Genomic DNA, 18913 nt, shown 5'->3' with positions numbered 1-18913 from the left:
GCCAGTTAATCTTTGACAAAGCAGGAAAGAATATCCAGTGGGAAATAGTCTCTTCAGCGAATGCTGCTGGGAAAACCAGACAGCTACATGCAAAGGAATGAAACTGGATCACTTTCTGACACCCTACACAAAAATAAATTCAAAATGGATGAAAGACCTCAATGTGAGACCTAAAACCATAAAAATCCTAGAAGAGAACACAGGTAGTACAAATGTCTTTTAACTTTCCTTTTCACTAGGTAGAAAATATGATAAAAATGGAAACCTGGATCCTTGGTGGTCTACTGACTCAGAAGAAAAGTTTAAAGAAAAAACAAAGTGCATGGTTAACCAATATAGCAACTATTATTGGAGGAAAGCTGGCTTAAATGTAAGTACAACTATGGCGTTTAGTGGGTCATTTTTTCTCTTTTGGACATTAGCTTGCTTTAGACCATTGGTTCTCAATGTGTGGTTCCCAGGACAACAGCATCAGCCTCTCCTGGGAACTTGTTAGAAATGCAAATTCTTGAGTCCTGCTGCAGACCTCTTGACCCAGAATCCTGGAGGGAGGGGGGCACTGGGCTTCTGGCAGTCTGTTTTTTCGCCAAGCCCTCAGGTGACTCTGATACAAGCTCAAGTCTGAGAACTCACAGGCCTAAACATTAGTTTGGTTTCCTAGATTTAGGTAAATGTCGAAAATCTTGTAGCAAACATAAACAATACAGTTCTTATAAATCTACACTCCATATCATTTTTAAAAATCTCCTTCCAAATTACTAAAGTTAATTCACTGAAATACATCTCATTATTTTGAATTAGTGACTCTGAATTGGTTAAGAGATGTTACTTATAGAAGTTTGAAACAAAAGATGTGTACTTCTAAAATGTCTATTTTTATTGTGTATACATACATGCATGTCCGTGAAGGCAAGAATGAAATTTTATACATGCCGTTCGTGTCGGCCGGATTTTGTTCCTTTCTTGTCTTCAGCCCTACACCTCTCATCACTCTTCTCTTCCCTACCTGTCATTCATCTTAATCACCCTCATACACTGTTTCCCTTGCTCACCAAGAGATAGACACACACCACAGACCCCTTTATCTTTTTTTTTTTTGGTAAAGATTATTTATTTATTAGAGAGAGAGAAAGACAGTGAGAGAGGGACCACAAGCAGGGGGAGTGGGCAAAGGTAGAAGCAGGCTTCCTGCGGAGTAGGGAGCCCGATGCGGGGCTCAATCCCAGGACCCTGGGATCATGACCTGAGCCCAAGGCAGACGCCTAATGAATGAGCCACCCAGGCGCCCCCCGCAGATCCCTTTATTGCCTGGTTTTCAGTGGCTGTCTAGAAGTGCACAGTGGCAACGTACTGTACATGTTCACCTAACCTCTTGTTGAGAGAGGTCACACTTGGTCTCCAGTTCTTTTCCCACAGCAAGTGCTGCGATAACAAACCCTCTCATTGTGTACATACTCATTTTGTGCATCTAGGATAGATTCCTACTGTCACCAACAAGTTATAATATTCATATTCCCACTGGTGATATATGAAAGAGCATTTATCTATTCAGTGATTTTCTCACCAATGTGTGAGAACTTTTTAAAGATATTACAGATGTTAAAAATTTTGTCATTCACATTATAGTATTTTCTCCCAAAATATATTAAGCATCCATTGGATTTTATGTATGGCATCTTTTGACATACAAAAATTAAACATTTCTATAGAGCCAAAGATACCTATTTCTCTTAAAAAGTAGGGGTGCCTGGGTGGCTCAGTCTGTTAAGCATCTGCCTTTGGCTCAGGTCATGATCCTGGAGTCCTGGGATCGAACCCCACATGGAGCCCCATATGCCCACATTGGGCTCTGAGCTCAGCAGGGAGTCTGCTTCTTCTGCCCCTCACCTTGCTCATGCTCTTTCTCTCTCACTCTCTCAAATAAATAAATAAATAAATCTTTAAAAATATAGTTTCTGCATTTCCACTCTATATCATATATACAGTCTCCTGGCTTTTCTGGGAAGGTTTTTGTTGTTTTGTTATTTTATATTTAAATCTTCATGCATGTGAAACCTAACTTTTTTATGGAGTTTTTTTTTTTTTTTTAGATTTTATTTATTTATTTGAGATAGAGAAAGAGAACACCAGGAGGGAGGAGAGGCAGAGGGAGAAGGAGAAGCAGACTCCCCACTGGGCAGGAAGTGTGACTTGAGGCTTGATCCCAGGACCCTGGGATCATGCCTTGGAGCCTAAGGCAGATGCTTAACTGACTGAGCCACCCAGGCGCCCCCCTTTTATGGAGTTTAATGTGAGAGTTCTTTTCTTCCAAAAGGATAGTCAGTTGATCCAACATCATTGATTGAAAGACATTTTTTTCCTCACTGAATTGAGTATTTGTCAAATTTTAGAATCTCCTACATATTGACGTCAATTTTTGGATTATGTATTCTATTCTGCTGGTCTGTATGTTGATTTCTACACCAAGGTCTTATTACCATGGCTATATGGATTGTTTTGGTATCTGTCAATACAAGATCTCCCTTACTGTTCTTTTATGTGCTTTGGCCAGGCAAATAAACTTCCGTATATGCTCCAAGATCATGTTACCCATTCTCACCCTGTCCGCCCAAGAAAATCCCATTGGGATTCTAAATTAAATCATATTCGGTGTATGGAATTGACATTTTTTATGATATAGTCTTCTTGTTCAAGAACATGGTATGCCTTTTTATCTGTTTGGTTCTTGTTTTAGGTTTTCCAGTACAACTGTATGGTTTTCTGTATATACTTTATCTCCTGCACATTGTTTTTACTTCTTTTTCGTTTTCCTTATTTTGCTGGTTTGATCAGGTTTTCATGCCCTCTCCCTACTATTAATTTTTTTCTTGTAGTTTTTTATTGCATTTTCTGCCCCTGCTTTCATGATTATGAGATAGATTTCTCTCGTTGTATTTGACAGTAAGAGACCACGAATGAAGAATTGTTGGTAGGGTATGGATCTGCAGGAAGCCCTTACTCTAAAATATAGATGCACACACTGTATGCTCCTACATTGTGTATTGAAGGCGACAGCACATAACAGAAGCAAGAGACCACACAGAACTGACTTGGTCCTCCTGGCTCTTCAGCCATATTCAACACCAGGAACACCACTCCTTGTCCAGGCAGAGAAACCAGAGGCTGTATCCTTGAATAGTATCTCTAGCTCTTTCATCACTGTTCTGGAAAGCCATTTATTTCTCTGCCCATATATTTCTTTAATATCTACAAGTATGTCACGAGGAGACCTGAAATGGGTGCCCCTGTTTATCTGTATTCAATTCAGAGGTTATCACATTGTGAAAATCCATCTAGAATATATGTTGGTTCAGGAAGACCATGGGGAGGGGTTCTAGAGTCAGATAGAGGTTCAAATCTTGACTCAGCCAGTTATAAGTTTTGTGAACATGGGAAAGTTGCTTGACATTCCTGAGTCTCAGAGTCTTCATCTGTGAAATGGGTCACTATTTCTGAACTCATTCATTTGTAAGAAGTAAATGACTGAAATGTAAAGCACCAGCATCATGTCTGACATGCAGTAAGTGCTTAGTAAATTGTAGCTAATATTATTACTACTTTGTAACATACTCATAGGTACCCCATCTTAGGGGAAAACAAAGGCAAAGATTTGGGGGCTGAAAACAACAACAAAAAACAATAGAAGAGCAGTTTTCTTGGATGAAGGGATACATATTTCCTGATGATTGTTACCTGCAGGCTTGGGTGTTAGTCTTTCCACTTACCTGAAACAAATTTGATCCTCATTCTGGTCCTGAGAGGTATACATATTGCTACCCTATTTTACATATAAGAAAACTGAGGCTCAAAGAGATAAAAACCCACAGTAAAGTTTAGATTAGAATTTAGATTCGTGTGATTCCAATATCCATCTTCCTTTTTCTTTAAGATTATATTTATTTGTCAGAGAGAGAGAGAGAGCGCGTGCTCACACAAGCGGGGGAGCTCAGGCAGAGGGCAAAGCAGGCTCCCCACTGAGCAAGGAGCCTGATGCGGGACTCGATCCCAGGACCCTGGGATCATGACCTGAGCAGAAGGCAGCCGCTTAACCCACTGAGCTGCCCAGGCGTCCCCCAAGATCCATATTCTCCCCCCCCATATCATTCTATCATTCTCTTATTTTAAGTTCATTTTATTCCTAGGTGGTATGTTGGTGGGAGGACTATTCTACAGCATCCACTTGGACTAAAATGTCAGATATTGAAAGTAAATTCCAGCAAATGTGTACCTTTGTCACAAGGACGATAGAAAGGGGATGCCTGTGTCAGCATCAATCCATCCAACCATCAGAAAACAGTTTCACTCTCGTTCCCAGAGGAGAAAGGGTGCTTTCTTTGTGGGTATAAAGGGCTGTGCTTTATTTTCTGGCTCCATTTGTGGATGCTGGTCCTCTGTGCCTGAACCCTTGGCAGTGAACTGGAGAGAGCTCCAGTAGAGTGCCACAGAAGCAGACTGTGAGCAGCTCGTGAGTCTTGAGAGGCAAACCTACGGCCATATGATCTGCTGAGGTGGTCTAGAGTGGGAGGAGCCAGAGGGGGAAGGCTACTCCCCAAACCTCCGATTTTGATAAAGCTTAGAGGAACAAGGAAGGAGATTAAATTTGACCGTGAGTAGTTATAAACAGAAGCACCAGAATCAAGAGCAGTTGTGAGGGGTGCCTGGGTGGCTCAGTCGTTAAGCGTCTGCCTTCAGCTCAGGTCGTGATCCCAGAGTCCGGGGATCGAGCCCCGCATCGGGCTCCCTGCTCCATGGGAGGCCTGCTTCTCCCTCTCCCACTGCCCCTGCTTGTGTTCCCTCTCTCTGGCTGTCTTTCTCTCTGTCAAATAAATAAAATCTTAAAAAAAAAAACAGTTGTGACTTGAGAAGGTAGCATATTATGAAGCAAAGACTCTGGAGACAAACTGCTTGGGTTTGAATCCCTTTGAAAGGTGGGTAGTTCCTTTAATCACTATTTTAGGTCAGGTTTACTGGAAGCAAAGCCCAAGAAGGGGTTTCTTGGGTAAGGGACTTATTTAGGAAGTAGTTTCAGGAGAAACCTATAAGATGGTGGTTGGTTTCAGGAGAAACCTAAACAAGAAAACATGTTGGTTTCAGGAGTTTAGCCTCAGCCTGATCCCGTAGAAGGTTCTGGGGCCTGAATTGCACCACAGAAATTGTTCAGCCTGGGGTAAGGGGCTAGGCAGTTCTGAGTGCATATCAGTCAGTTCCTGAGAGGTAGGACATCACCTGCCGGGAAACTTCAGGTGAGGCAACTCTGCTAAGCTAAGCTTAACCTTTTTGAGCTAGGAGCAGTTGTAGGAGTGGGTGCACAGTCCTGGTAGAAACAGGGATCTGGTACGACACCAAAGACATGTGCTACACACTCTGAGCTCTTCTTTTCCCATGTGTTAAGCAAGGTGGTGGTAACAACACTTACCTTGGAGGACTGTCATAAAAGAAAGAATGTATGTAAGAGCAGGAGTGGGAACTTCGGGGAACCGAAGCTAGGCAGGTTCTGGGTGATTACAGAAATAAATGTTGTCTGAAGAGTTGTTTTTATCCATTGCGATTGCTTGATACCTGGGTGATTGGTCTAGCTTAAAAGTGAAGAGTGGATAGGATCCATGGCTCTAAAGTTGAGAGCAGGGTGTCCATGTTTCCGGTTACTGCTGTCACAGATCACCACAAACTTAATGACCTGAAAGAACACAAACCCTATTCTGCAGTTCTGTATGTCACACTCAGGTCTCAGTGGGCTCAAGCCAAGGTGAAAGCAGAGCTGCTTTTCCTTCTAGCTGCTCTAGGGGAGGATCTGTTGCGTCGCCGTTCCTCGCTTTCAGAGGCTGGCCACATTCCTTGGCTCCCGGCCCCTTCTTTCTTCAAAGCCAGCAGTGGCTGGTCACAGCTCACATTGCATCACTCTGACACACTCTCCTGACCCCCCTTTCCTCTACTTAATACAGACCCTTCTAGTGACACTGGACCCACCTGGATAATGCAGGCTAATGTCTCAGGATCCTTTATGTAATCATATTTTAAAAGTTCCTTTTGCCACATAAGATAACACTTGCACGGGTTCCAGGAATTTAGGACCTAGACATCTTGGGTGGGTGGGTGGGGCATTATTCTGCCCCCTGGGCAGGGATTGACAAACTTTGTCTGCAAAGGGTAATTACCGGAAGTAATTGTGGTTTTGCGGGCCACGGGTCTCCGTGGCTGCTACTCAGCTCTACCGCTCTAGCAGGAGAGCCGCTGCAGACAGTACGTCCACGAATGGGCATGGCTGCGTGCCAGTATAAACCCCAGTTATGGACACTGAATTTGAACTTCGTGTAATTTTCACATGCCACAAAATGTTCCCCTTTTTTCACTCGCCCCCCCCCCCCCCCACTGAGCCATGTAAAGTCCAGTTTCACCTTGTAGCCGGTACAAAAACAAGGGGCGGGTTGGATCCTGGCTTGTGGGCTCTATTGGTTTGGAGTATTTTTTGTCCTGGCCTATTTAGGGATTTCGGAAACAATCTTCAAATGTGTGGAGGAATTTCTTCACCACGCTTGGCTGGTTATCCTACCTGTTGCAAGCCTTGACCTTGTGGCCTGCACTACTTCTGTTTGAGTTTTGTCCCCCATGAGAACTACCCTCCCTTTAATTTTTCATGGACATCGCTGAAGGTAAAATGGTGATGGTTGGTGAAGTTTTGTTCCTGTGTGGATCGTAAATGTTTGGAAACAGAAGCACACTGAAAAGAATACTCAGATGATATGAATTAATCAGAGAAAGTAATCTGTGTATTGACATTTCTCCTTTTTCTCCATTAAACCAGAGTCACTCAGAATTTGTTAACATTTTATTGGGGCTGGCTAAATTGGTGAGAATACAGAGGTGGGTGAGAAAGAAATGCGTAGCATAATAAAATAGAAATTATTATATTCAGGAGCACCTTGCTGGAGTTAGTTTGCATCGCACAATATATTATGACTACCTGTGATTTATTGAATGTAATTTGCTCTTTAAAATATGATACTTTCTCTAGCTATCACATTTATGCCTCTTGCTGAATGATACTTGGCTGTGAAACACTCTTTTTTTCTTTTTCTTTCTGTTAGGTGAAGGGAAAGAGGACCCTGGGAGAAAATATTGCTGATAATGGAGGTCTGCGGGAAGCTTTTAGGGTATGCACTGCAACATTTGCTGTGATTTTTTAAAATTATAGAATGCTACATGGGTGCATGTCAGTTTACACTATAGACATTCTTGAGGAGTTAGATTTCTGTCAATTCTGTGAATTTCTGTGAATAGAATTATATTTCCATGTTGACTCTGTCCTACTCTATTATATGGATAGAGCTGCATTTCTTTTTTTGGGGGGTGTAAAGTCACCCTAAAGAATAAGAATTGTTAAGAATCATGTATTTAAAGGATAGTTTTCAGTAGGTGCATTCACAATAATATCAAAGCATGCTACAGAAATCTCCTCAGGGCTACGTTCATATGAGTTTTCCTTGAGTACACTGTCTCTATAGCCCTTCTTGCAATTTTCTCTTAAAATACCAAACTTCTAAATTGTGGCCAGAGGCTAGTGGTTCTCATATAGTGGGCCAGGTAAGAGTCTGTAATAATGTTTTCATCATCCACTGGTCCTTGGTTAAACAAGAAATGTAAGGATGATGTGGAAAGATTTTCATAAAGGTAAATGCATTTAATGTAAAGACCAGGCCGTTATTCTGAGGTTACATCCTTCCTGTCTTCTGGTTAACATATATTTTATAAAGTGATGGTGATTGAAGATGACCGTTTTCCCTTTTATTTGGAAAAATAAAAATTTGGCACCAATATGTTGACCCCCAAATTTATTTCCATAGTCCTTGCCATTGTGTCAGAGAAAGAATAGCTTTTTGGGGGAGGAGGAGTTATGTAACATGTGAACGCTTTGGCCCAGCTGCCCTGGTATCTATTGAGTGTAAGGTCTTTCTACAGGTGAACCTGCCTCGCTGTTAGGCAACACAACAATGTTTGGCATTTCCAGGGGCTGGTTTTGTTAAAGGAAAACTTGACAGGCTGGTACATGGTGGAGGATATATTTAGGATCTTTGCCCTGGGTGAGAAAAGAGGAAGGCCACCATTGCAGAGGATCATCCATTCTGCTTCTCTCACCAGGCCTACAGGAAATGGATAAATGACAAGAGGCAGGGAGTTGAGGAGCCTCTCCTACCAGGCATCATCTTCACCAACAACCAGCTCTTCTTCCTGAGTTATGCTCACGTGAGTAGGCCAAGAAAGGGGCATCAGAGATGAAATGTGGGACTTCGGCTTGCTCCCATGGTCAAAAGTTTAGTGGTATATCTTTGATTTTAGCTGAAATATCTTGCTGTTCATTTTCAGGGTAAATTTCACCTTCTTAGTGTTCTATGGGACATAATTAATTAACTGATTGAGTCAGGGTTTATTCGTGTTGTTTGTCAAGTGGGTTACCAGCCTATCATAACCCACTTGGTATATCTTTAATATATGCTGACTTCTTAATGTATGCACTACACTTTATAACCATTTCTAGTGATTCTGTCTTTGGCTTTTGTGGCTCTGCCTTTTGCTGCATTTCTCCTTTTTTTTTTTTTTTTTTTTTTTTTTTTTTTTCTTTTTGTGGTTTTTTTTTTTTTTTTTTCTCTTTTTTTTTTTTTTTTTTTTGCCTCACTGGCTGACTGTATCTCGCCACTTTCAACCTGTGGGGGACCCTCAAAGCTATGTTTTCCACCATCAGATGTGTATGTGAAGACTGCTAGAGCTGAAAACAACAACAAAAGCAAGGAAAGTCATCTCACCCTTTTGTGAGTTTGATGGGCTTTCTGAGCAGAAAGTGAAGGATGTGTACTAAAAAAGACACAATTCTCAGTTCAAGTCTCTGGCTAATGAGGCAAGCGCCAGTTCTTGGTTGCTATTGGTTATTGCCCTGGCTTATGTCACAAACGTGTAGGCCTCATTTTCAAAGCAGGCAGGGATGGGTCGATGAAGGTTCTAACGCATGGCTTCACAGTGGGCAAATGTGTGTCTATAAGACAAAGGTTGTTACCAGCACAGCCTTCTTTTGCTCAGTCTTTGCATTGGCTCCTCAGTAAGCCAATTCATTCCCGTATCTTCTTTGGTTGAGCCTGGCTAAAGGATTCTTACCTTTCTGGGATCTTTTATTTCTTAAAGCTGACATGGCAACACTTAGTTAGTGATCATTTATCTACATGACATCAGCAAAACTGGCGTCACCAAAATGACCTCCCTTTTTCGTTTTCCTGTTGCTATCAACACACCCCATTCTTTGGGTCTTCCTGGATAGAAAATCTAGATTCTTTGCTCTTACTTGATTTGTCTATCCTCGTTTTTATGACATGGGTTCCCAAAGCTAGATGTTTCATCCTTTTAACTTCTCTTTAGATTCATCCTCTCTTTCTCCCCATTACCCTATATCTCATCCTCTGTAGAATAGCCCTTGATCTCTCCTATTCTGGCTTATCCCAACAGCCTTAAGGCACGTTTTTCTGCCTTTGGCATCTTTCCACCACTATCTTACATGCCCCTGTGAAACAGCATTTTTATTTCATTACTGACCAGCTCAGGGAACTGCAGTGACTCCCAAGTGCCTACCACATGGAGGCCAAACACATGCAGCTGGCTCTTACCATTCTGTCCAGTCTTATCCCCCTCTACGCAACCAACTCTGAGGCTCTACCACGCTCACCCTTAGCCAGGCAGGCGTCCTCATGGCCGCCCTGCAGTGTTAGGCCTATTACTGTCCCTGGGGCTTTGCTTTGGATTTTCCTTCTATAATGTGACCTCCTTCATACTCCTCTCCCTCAGACGATTTAATCCTGTCTTTATCTTTCAGGCTCCGTGTCGAGTCCCACCTCCTCCACATTTTCCACAAACTTCCCCAAGGACTCCAGTTCTCTTTTTCTCTCTCTTTTTTGAATCTCCAACTCCTTTACACTTCTCTTCATTACTATGCAGTTGAGTCCTTAATTGTTCTCAAAATGTTGAGGACTTTTAGTTTTATCTCCATAGCTAATCTTCTGGATCCTTCTATTTCTTATGTATCTCCATAGCACCCAGCAAAGATGCTGGGTATATTAAAGATGCTTGACATTTTTAGATGAATTGCTTAAAAGGGATAAGACTAGGTAACAGTTCTGTTAAGGAGACTTTTTTTTCTTTTTCTTCTTTTTTTTTTTGGAGAGGGGGGAATCAGGACTGGGTCAGATATCTCAAATAAGCACACACAATACAGTTAGAATTTTCTAGAGCAGGGCTGGCAAACTAGGACTCATGGGCCAGATATGGTCTGCTGTCCATTTTTGTAAAAACTCTTTTATTGGGAAACAGCCAAGGTCTTTCCTTTGTGTTGTGGGTGGCTGGTTTTGTGCTACAGTGGCAGAATTGAGTAGTTGAAACAGAGATCTTCTGGTGTGAAAAGCCTAAAATATTTAATGTCTGCCCTTTTACAGAGAAAGTTTGCTGACTCTTGATCAAGAGGACAAAGTACAACATCCACTGGTTCTTCCTTTGGTTGTTAACTTAATTAAAGTCCATCTTATTTACATCTGAGTCCACCATATCTTTTTGTGCATAAAGTAAACTGGTAACAACATTACCTTCATAATTTTTGAAATGTCTTCAAATAAAATCCCAAAGTATATCTGATTTATTTTAAACTAAAGTGATTTAGGAAAAAATGGAAAGCTATTTTATGTTACTAATGAGAAATTTATCTTGGAGGTTTTCCTACTGACAGAAGGAGATTTTTCAGTCTTTTGCACATTGGAAGAAGTCTGCCTATAGGGAGTAAAGTTATTTTCCCTCCTGAGAAGATTCTAGGAAAACAGTAACAACCATAATGTGTTTTCAGAAGTCTCTTAAATGACTTATGAAGCAAAGGCAGTACTAGAACAATACCATATAATGATGTAAGAATATAAGAAGAAATAACACAAGAAAAAATGAGGTAATGGTGAATGTCAGAAACAACTTCAATGTAGCTAGCTTCTGAGGAAATTAAGGAATCACATCATGAAAACGTCTTCCCAGTCACATTCGGACTGTTTATCTTCAGCAAAAGCAATAACATCATGCTACCTTTTCTGCTTCCTGTGTCCCTGTAGTTTCTGTGACCTGTTAATTTTTTCCCTCAGATATTCCCCTCATCCTTCTTCTCTCCATTCCTCTTTATCCTTATTTAGTGGCCACTCATCGGAAACCTTTCTGAGGCCCATAAATACTCTTCGAACTGATCTCTAATTTCCTCTTAGTATTATGCACTCCTGCCGGATAATTCTTTTAAAAACACGATTTCATCATTTTCTTGCTCACAAACAATGTTTAAATATAGTTTAAATTCTTTAACTTGTTGCTCAAGACTTCAGAAGTCTGGCACCGTCCTCTCCCCGCCCCCCCAGGTCTCCCATCACTGCCCATCATGCGCCACACAGTCCAGTTACACTAAATGTCTTGCTTTTTTTTTTTTTTCTCTCAGGTCTTTGCTTCCATTTTTCCTGCACTTGGAATGCGCCCCATCATTTCATGTCTCCTAGTTCTTTTCGTACTTCAAGACTATATCATGTTTCCGGACACATTGCAAGTCAGGATTGAGTAGGTTACAGTGCAGGAGCAAACAATACAAAGACAGTTTCTTTTGTGTTCATGCTCCTCGTCTGTCTAGTGTGGGTTGAGAGTGGTGCTCTACTCATAGTTACTACTCAAGGACTTGGGTTTTGGAGTCTTGATCTCAACACGTGCTTACGTGTTCACCATTGGAGTAGGAAAGTGATATGAGGAAATGTACAGTGGACCTTCATGTGGCATCTTAAATTGCTCTTAAGATGCTTAAAACTTATGCTAGGTTTTTAAAGCTTCCACAAGGGTGTGCCGTCTATCACTTCTGCTCACATTTCACGGATCAGAGCAAGTCCTAGAGCTTTGCCTAACTTCAAAGTCTATGGAGAAGTGTCTTCCTATCCAAGGCCTTGACTAGGGGTGATGCAAGCAAGGCCCTTAGGGTGCAAAATACTCACATCCCATGACCATACTCAATAATGAATGATGGGTTCATTTTTTCCTGTTGGAGTATGACTGAATTTGATAAGGGCTCTTCCAAGCATTATATTATTTGAATTTATACATTGGCTGACTCCTGGGCATATACACTGTTCTCTTGATTTAAGAAATTTGTCTGGAAACCATCCTAATTTACTCAAATTGTGGAATTATGCACACAATAAAACCTTCTACTCTGGGGATTAGAATAATAGATGTTGCCACTGATGAAGGTTTTATCTGATCTACTGAAACTGTTTGTCATCCACTGAGTCTAAAATTACTCTTCAGTATAATTTGGAGCAGTTAAGGTGGTAGAAAGTGTAATTGGAAAGGAAACATAATTATTGGCGTGCTTTTCTCTTCTAGGTGAGGTGCAATTCCTACAGACCAGAAGCTGCCCGAGAACAAATCCAAATTGGTGCTCACAGCCCCCCTCAGTTTAGGTAAATGGGCAAATTGGTGACCCTCATTTTTAAGTGTGCGTCTCCCACCTCCTCCCCGACTCAGCCATCCCTGTTCTATACCAAATGGGAGATCGGAACAAAAGCCTGTCTTGTGAACAGTGATATCTCCATTTTGCAAACAGAAATATCTGGCCAAACAGAAACTGAGCACCTTTTCTTTCACTAGTAGGAATCTAGTTTAGTCAGAATTCTCTAAAAAAAAAAAAAAAAAAAGTGTCTGGTAGGCATTGATGCATGCCTCTAGTCCAGTGCTATATCAAGAGATCCATGAGATAGTACAGACTCCAGAGGTACTTTAGAATCCAAATCAAAGCTTTAGTATTAATTCCCATTTCTTATCTTCCAGTTTTTGAAAGGCCCCAGTCCAGGGGTGCCATGAACACCATGGGTGCTCAGTAAACGGAAGTATTTGATTTATCCAACCACCTACTTTTTTGTGTGTGGGGGCCAAAAATGTCTCTTTCCTTAGACAAGGATGGGACCTTACATACTGTGCCTTAAAACACATAGAGCTCTGGTGTATTTTGTGTTCTAGAATATCCTGTTAAATACCTCTTGTTCTTTCACACAGCCAACTGGCAGACATGAATGAATGCCTGCTTCCCAAATAGCTCTGAACACAAAAGGATGTATGGTGATATTTAGCTATTAGAATTCATATCTGAAGTCAAAGCGCTATGTTTTGGTTTTCAGTTTGAATCATTTTTTGAAACAGTTGCTTCAAATGAAGGGAAAAAGGATTATGAATTATAATCTTGTTTAATTGTGAGAATGTACAAAATAACAAGTAAAAATAAAATTAAGGTTAGTGTACTTACCCAGTGCTAGGTTTCTAGCCCAGTTTGAGGGAGATTTTCTACAGTTGGGGTCAGACAATTATAATGGGATATATAAGAAACTATAGTAATTTTTATTGACTGATTCTTTCCTTGGAGCATGTTATATCTGGATATCTTTATGTTTAATGTTTAAATGAATCCATCAGCACAGTGTAGGAAAATCATCTAAAATTTCTCCTATATTTAAAAATCTTATTTCTAAAGCCTTGCTTTAGAAATGTTTCAGAAACTGACTCTAAATTACTGAGTAGCATAAAAATCTAATCACAGTGTTAGAAAATTCTCCCCCACTGTCAAAAAATGCTGACAGTCTCTAATGAACTAAAATATGCTCCCACTGATGAATGGTGCAGATAGAAACCACACAGTAGATTAATTACTTAACAGATAAGATTTTAGAAACTGATTTCCTTTTACTAACTAGTTACCTGTAATGTTGGATTTTAGCTGATAATTTGCAGGGTATACTTACTAATTATCAGCTAAATTCTCTTTAACATTTGCCCAGGGTGAATCACACTAAGAAATATGCATTCCCTACTCATATATCCCAGCTAAAACACAAGAGGTTTGAATACAAGCCAGTATATTCCTTCACATGCCCGTAGGTGACAGAGTCATTAGGGAAGAAATAGTAACTAAGAACGCTGAGTCTCTCTAGTCAACCCTTTGAATATGCAGTTGAGTAAGAAATAGATGAAGGGGCAGTTTTTGCTGGCTTGTTAGTGATGTCTGCAGTAACTATAGATTTTGAGTACAGCAGAAATCACACAATGGAAATACCACTGCCAACCAAAGTGCTGAGTAGGAATTCCACAGTCTTTACTGCAGTCAGGGAACGTGCAAGGACACCAGATTTTGGAACTAACTCCAGTAAAACAGTCCTCATCAATAACACAATAACCAACAAGACACCATTCATTAGTTTGTTGCGTGGACCAAATTCTAGGTAAATATGAACCTTCAAGCATAATGGGAATTAAGCGGAAGTATTTCTGTAGGTCGGATGAGGTCTTAGGTAGCAACGACAGGGATGAATCTTACAGACATAATATTGAGTGAAAGAAGCCAGGAACAACAGAGTGCATACTGTGTGATCCCATTGATAGGAAGTTCAAAAACAGGCAAAACTAATCTATGGTGATAAGAGGTCAGACTAGGAGTTATCCTTGGAAGTTCCACTGGTAGGGCACACTGTGGAGCCTTCTAGGTGCTGGAAATATCTCATGTCTTGTTCTGGGTGGTATATACACTTGAACAAAATCAATGAGCTTTACGTTTTAGGTGTGTGCACTTTATATCAGTTATACCTCCCCTAAAAGTTAAAAAAATAGAAAGCCTAAGTATTGGTAAATCTAACAATTTATAGGAATCTGTAAATTTATAGGACTATACAATCATATACATGATTTATAGGAACTGTAAATCCTACAGTTTATAGGAATTTGAGGGTATTGGGAAGATTAATAAGAACATTTGCCTGGCATTCAGGAGATGCTGGTTCTAGTCTCAGCTCTGTGAATTTCTTTGGAAATTTACTTCTCCCATTTGGGCTTCAGTCGTCTCCCCTGTAAAAAGATGAAATGAATGCAACATCCCTGTGAGCAATATGCTGCTACAGTTTTATCCAGAACCTGTTGAGATGGAAGAATTAAATGACATGAGCTGTGACATATCTTTTCCAGGGTCAATGGTGCAGTTAGCAACTTCGAAGAATTCCAGAAAGCCTTTAACTGTCCATTGAATTCCACGATGAACAGAGGCCTGGACTCCTGCCGGCTCTGGTAGCTGGAACCCTGGTGTATGCCGGCCCGAGAGCCATGCAGTACCAGTAGAGGCCACACGGAGTGCTCATCGCCACTGCTTTCAGCCTATATTTCCCACCCCGCCCCCCAGGACTCCTGTTTTTAGCGCATCTTTCTTATTTGGGTGTTGGTTGGATCTAAACAATATATTCAAATTGTAGGGCTCAAAAAAATGGAATCCGAGAAGGGATCCGAGTATGTTTCTTTACAAAACCAAACTAATAAAAATAAATCTGTAGGCCCCTTTTGTTAAAACGTGATCTGCTGAATTGTTGCTCTTGTCCATTTTTAGTGTGTAAACAGCTAGATGGTAGATACCGTTTTAAGGCACAGCTTCGCAGGGGGCCTAAGTAGAATGTATCCAGAAAAAAATTCCGTCTATTAAATGTGTAACCCTCAGTGATGAAGACATGTTCCTGGAATACCTGGTAGGTCTTACTGCTCTATAGAACATGGTGCTAGGCTTTATGTGTCATCATCCACAGCGTTTATTAACTCTATGGTAGTTAAGTTAGAAATGTGTTGAAGCTTCATTTTACAATTTTTGCTGAAATTTTTGCCTTCAGTTTGGAAGCCTGTTGGGATGAAAACACATCTCGCAGCTTATATCTGACGTAGCTGATCGCCCTGTTCCAGTCAGCATGAACAAAGCTGGCCAAAAGGCTACTTGAGAAAGGATTTCAGTTTATCAAATAGAAAAAAAAAAAAAGTGTCTTTAAGGCCCGGAAGAAGTCAAAACTCCTTGTCACGTAACAGTAGGGACACGAGAAGATGAAATCTCCACCATTTGATCCCTTTTGCCCAAGCCTCAATGATTATGTCTGTCTGCCAGACACTTTTCTTTAGTCCAATTCTTACTTGTCTTATTACCCTCATATATGTGCACTTTTTTTGTTTCTGAAATGAGCAGGCATTGAGAGAATGATTTTCTGATTCTCCATTAGGAACGTTATGGCTTTCATTCCCCTTTAGCACAAAGCAACAAATACCACAGTGAGGTGTGGGTGCAAAGTACCCTTGTGTTTTGCCTCAGTTAATGTTACCACTCTTTGAAAAAAGCTTTTTGAAAAATTTCTTGCTTGAAGACATTTTAGAATTTATTGATTAAATTTAAAATTCCCTGCATAGTCCAAAGAAACATAATTTTCACTGTCCAGGCCTTCTAAATAGCCTGTAAGGAAGAGCAGGACTAAGTTTTTGATCCTCAGGACTTTATGCTTTCAAGTGAACTCCTCCATCTCTTATTAGTGTGTGTGTGTGTAGGATAAAATTGTGATGGCCTTAAACTGGCATTTCCAGTTTCTTAAAATAGCTGTCACCCCTTTGCGTTATTCATTGTGTATGCAGTTTTGGCCAATAGGAAAATCTCAAAAGCAAAAGGACAAATTCAGACTAACCATGGGAGGCCATTTTGCACCCCTGTGATCTGTTGTCCTTTTTATTTTTTAAATGTAAGTGTGTGCCATGTCTTTTCAAAACCGTGGGAACTTCTGAAGGGAGAAAAATGCAGGGGCTCCATCATGAGGAAAACAGTTACACTGCTTTAGAGGAGAGTAATTTTTCCCCTTGACCTCCTCTCCGAATGAATGAACTTTTGAAGGGCAGCTACTTTTTCCTCCTTTTAACTAAGGCTTAATGCGACCTTAGTTCATATTTTTAAAAACAAGGGGGAATTAGGGTAGGGCTGCTAGGAGAGTACATGCCTTTTCTCTGGAGGAATCATTCTGATTTGGTTTAGACATACAAGATGCTCCTTGTTTTATCCTGGTACTTGGACATTTAAAATCAGCTGAGGTTTCTTATGCTTTTATGGATAGCATTTTCCTTCTAGATTTCTCTTTTTAAACTCCCAATAAACACATTCCTGCAGGTCAGAGAAAGTGTTTGATAAAAGCATAAGATTAAGACTTTGGAAATGGGCATCTGTCAGTCAGTCGTTGATTGAGGACAGCTGGTTGATCAGCTGGGGCCCTACAGTTTCTAAACAGTGTGGCTGCCTTGTCCTGATTAACTTTCCTTGATATGTCAGTTATCCTGAAAATTGTAGATATGATGGTCATTATTAAAACAAAATAACCCCAAAGCAGTGATACCAAATCCTCAGTACTAGCTAGAACAAATTTCCGGTAGGATTGGATTTCCAAATACATGCTCATTGTTTAAATTTTCAGACGACACTCTCGTTCCCTTTCTTCAATACGGATCACTAAAGGAAGCAGACACTGAGTAAGTGGTAGAGGGAAGAAGGTAAAACGCAAGTGGAAGGAAAGGTAAAAAAGTAGGGAGAAGCTGGCTTAAGAATATGGTGCAGAAGGGAAGACAGGATTTGGGCAATCCTGGCTAAGCACATCCACTGGAGTAGAGCCATAAAGTTTTACAAAAATAATTATGCTAAGTCAAAAGGAAATTAGATACTGGATCACAGACTAGGACTGCTGTCACATACTTTTCTGATTCATATACCAGATGTTCTGCCAACGGACTACTGTCTGGGTGTTGGAAGGAGTTAGGGTTTTTTTTTTTTGTTTTTTTGTTTTTGTTTTTTTTTGAAAATTCTCCCAGATTAGTCAAGGATTTTATGTATATAAAGTGGTATTATTTGAGCTTATCACCATTGCCCAAAGTTTGTTCAGCTTTTCACCAGCCGCACAGCATTGGCCTCCTATTTCCCTTTTTTCCTTTTATGAGATGGACTTGGACATGACTGATGCAAGCTCAGGATTCGTAAATTATCCTGAAGTTTGTTCAGTGCCTTTCCTCAATGGAGCTTAAAGCATAGCACATAAATTTTATCTTCTTTAGCCCTGGAGCATCACTAAAAAGCAACAAGGAATGATGGCTTGCCACACGGGTTATGCTCATGCCAAAGAAGTGGAGAGAGGTTTGAAATTGCTTTGTCGAGTATCCCAGAATCAGGAAAGGCAGAGTCTTTGTTCTGTGGGCTGTTGACCTCTGCATTAACCTTCATCCCTTAGATTACCCCATTTCTAAATACATTTATCCTCTTAGTATTTCTATAACCACTTAGCATTTGATGGGCTTCTTTCCTGATATTTTTAACATAACATCTCAGTTGCATATTAAGTTAAGGAAGAATATGATTTTTCATGCAGCAACATTCTTGTCACCGGTGGCAGTGCCCCCACTGGTTTGAAGAAAGGTGTTCTTGCTTTATGCGTTTTATATCTAAACGGTCATTGTATTTTCTTCTCTTACTTGTGGAACAATGTGAACAGTCATTTTAAGGACAATAAAAAAGTTGAAGATTTTCTGTTTCCTCTCTTTTTATTTTTATGTATGTATGTGTGTATGTATGTTTTATTCTCTCAAAAAATACTATAATCTATTGTATCTGTTAACACATTCGCTTCTGTTTTAGACTGTACTGTTTGCCCAAAAAGTACACAAAGCACTCTAGTAGACTAGGTTTCTTGGTTTAAGAAAGTGGGATTTGAATGCCATAACTTTGTAGACAATGAGAGATTTGCAAGGTGGTCATTGTATTTCCTTCCAGGATATAAGTCAGATGTGGCTTATTGCTTATGCAATAATATTCCTAGTGAGGAGAAGGGAGGCTTCTGAGGGAATTATCAGCCACGATAGGACTGGTCTTACCAAAGTGACAGTGAACTTTACAGTTAGTATCAGACCAAGGAAATCTCTGTGTGCTCTCACCTTTAACAATCTATAGTCACTCAGCACACCATAA

General features: G+C 40.4%; 1 protein-coding gene across 2 annotated transcripts in view; it reads left to right on the top strand.

Annotated features, from left to right (window-relative positions):
• PHEX (phosphate regulating endopeptidase X-linked) overlaps positions 1–18475 on the top strand; it is a 221777-nt gene extending 203302 nt beyond the window's left edge. For both annotated transcript variants that reach the window (XM_025857499.2, XM_073901981.1), the window contains 5 exons: positions 240–370; positions 7125–7190; positions 8176–8280; positions 12463–12539; positions 15085–18475. In XM_025857499.2, the coding sequence (XP_025713284.2) occupies positions 240–370; positions 7125–7190; positions 8176–8280; positions 12463–12539; positions 15085–15187 (482 nt within the window). In that variant the 3' untranslated portion in view covers positions 15188–18475. The remainder of the gene's footprint in view (positions 1–239; positions 371–7124; positions 7191–8175; positions 8281–12462; positions 12540–15084) is intronic.
• Positions 18476–18913: the final 438 nt, after the last annotated feature.

Source organism: Callorhinus ursinus, unplaced genomic scaffold, assembly GCF_003265705.2.
Source record: "Callorhinus ursinus isolate GAN/ISIS: 27379988/994484 unplaced genomic scaffold, GSC_fseal_2.0 scaffold16, whole genome shotgun sequence".
NCBI lineage: Eukaryota > Metazoa > Chordata > Mammalia > Carnivora > Otariidae > Callorhinus > Callorhinus ursinus.
This window is presented reverse-complemented; position numbering and strand designations above follow the sequence as displayed.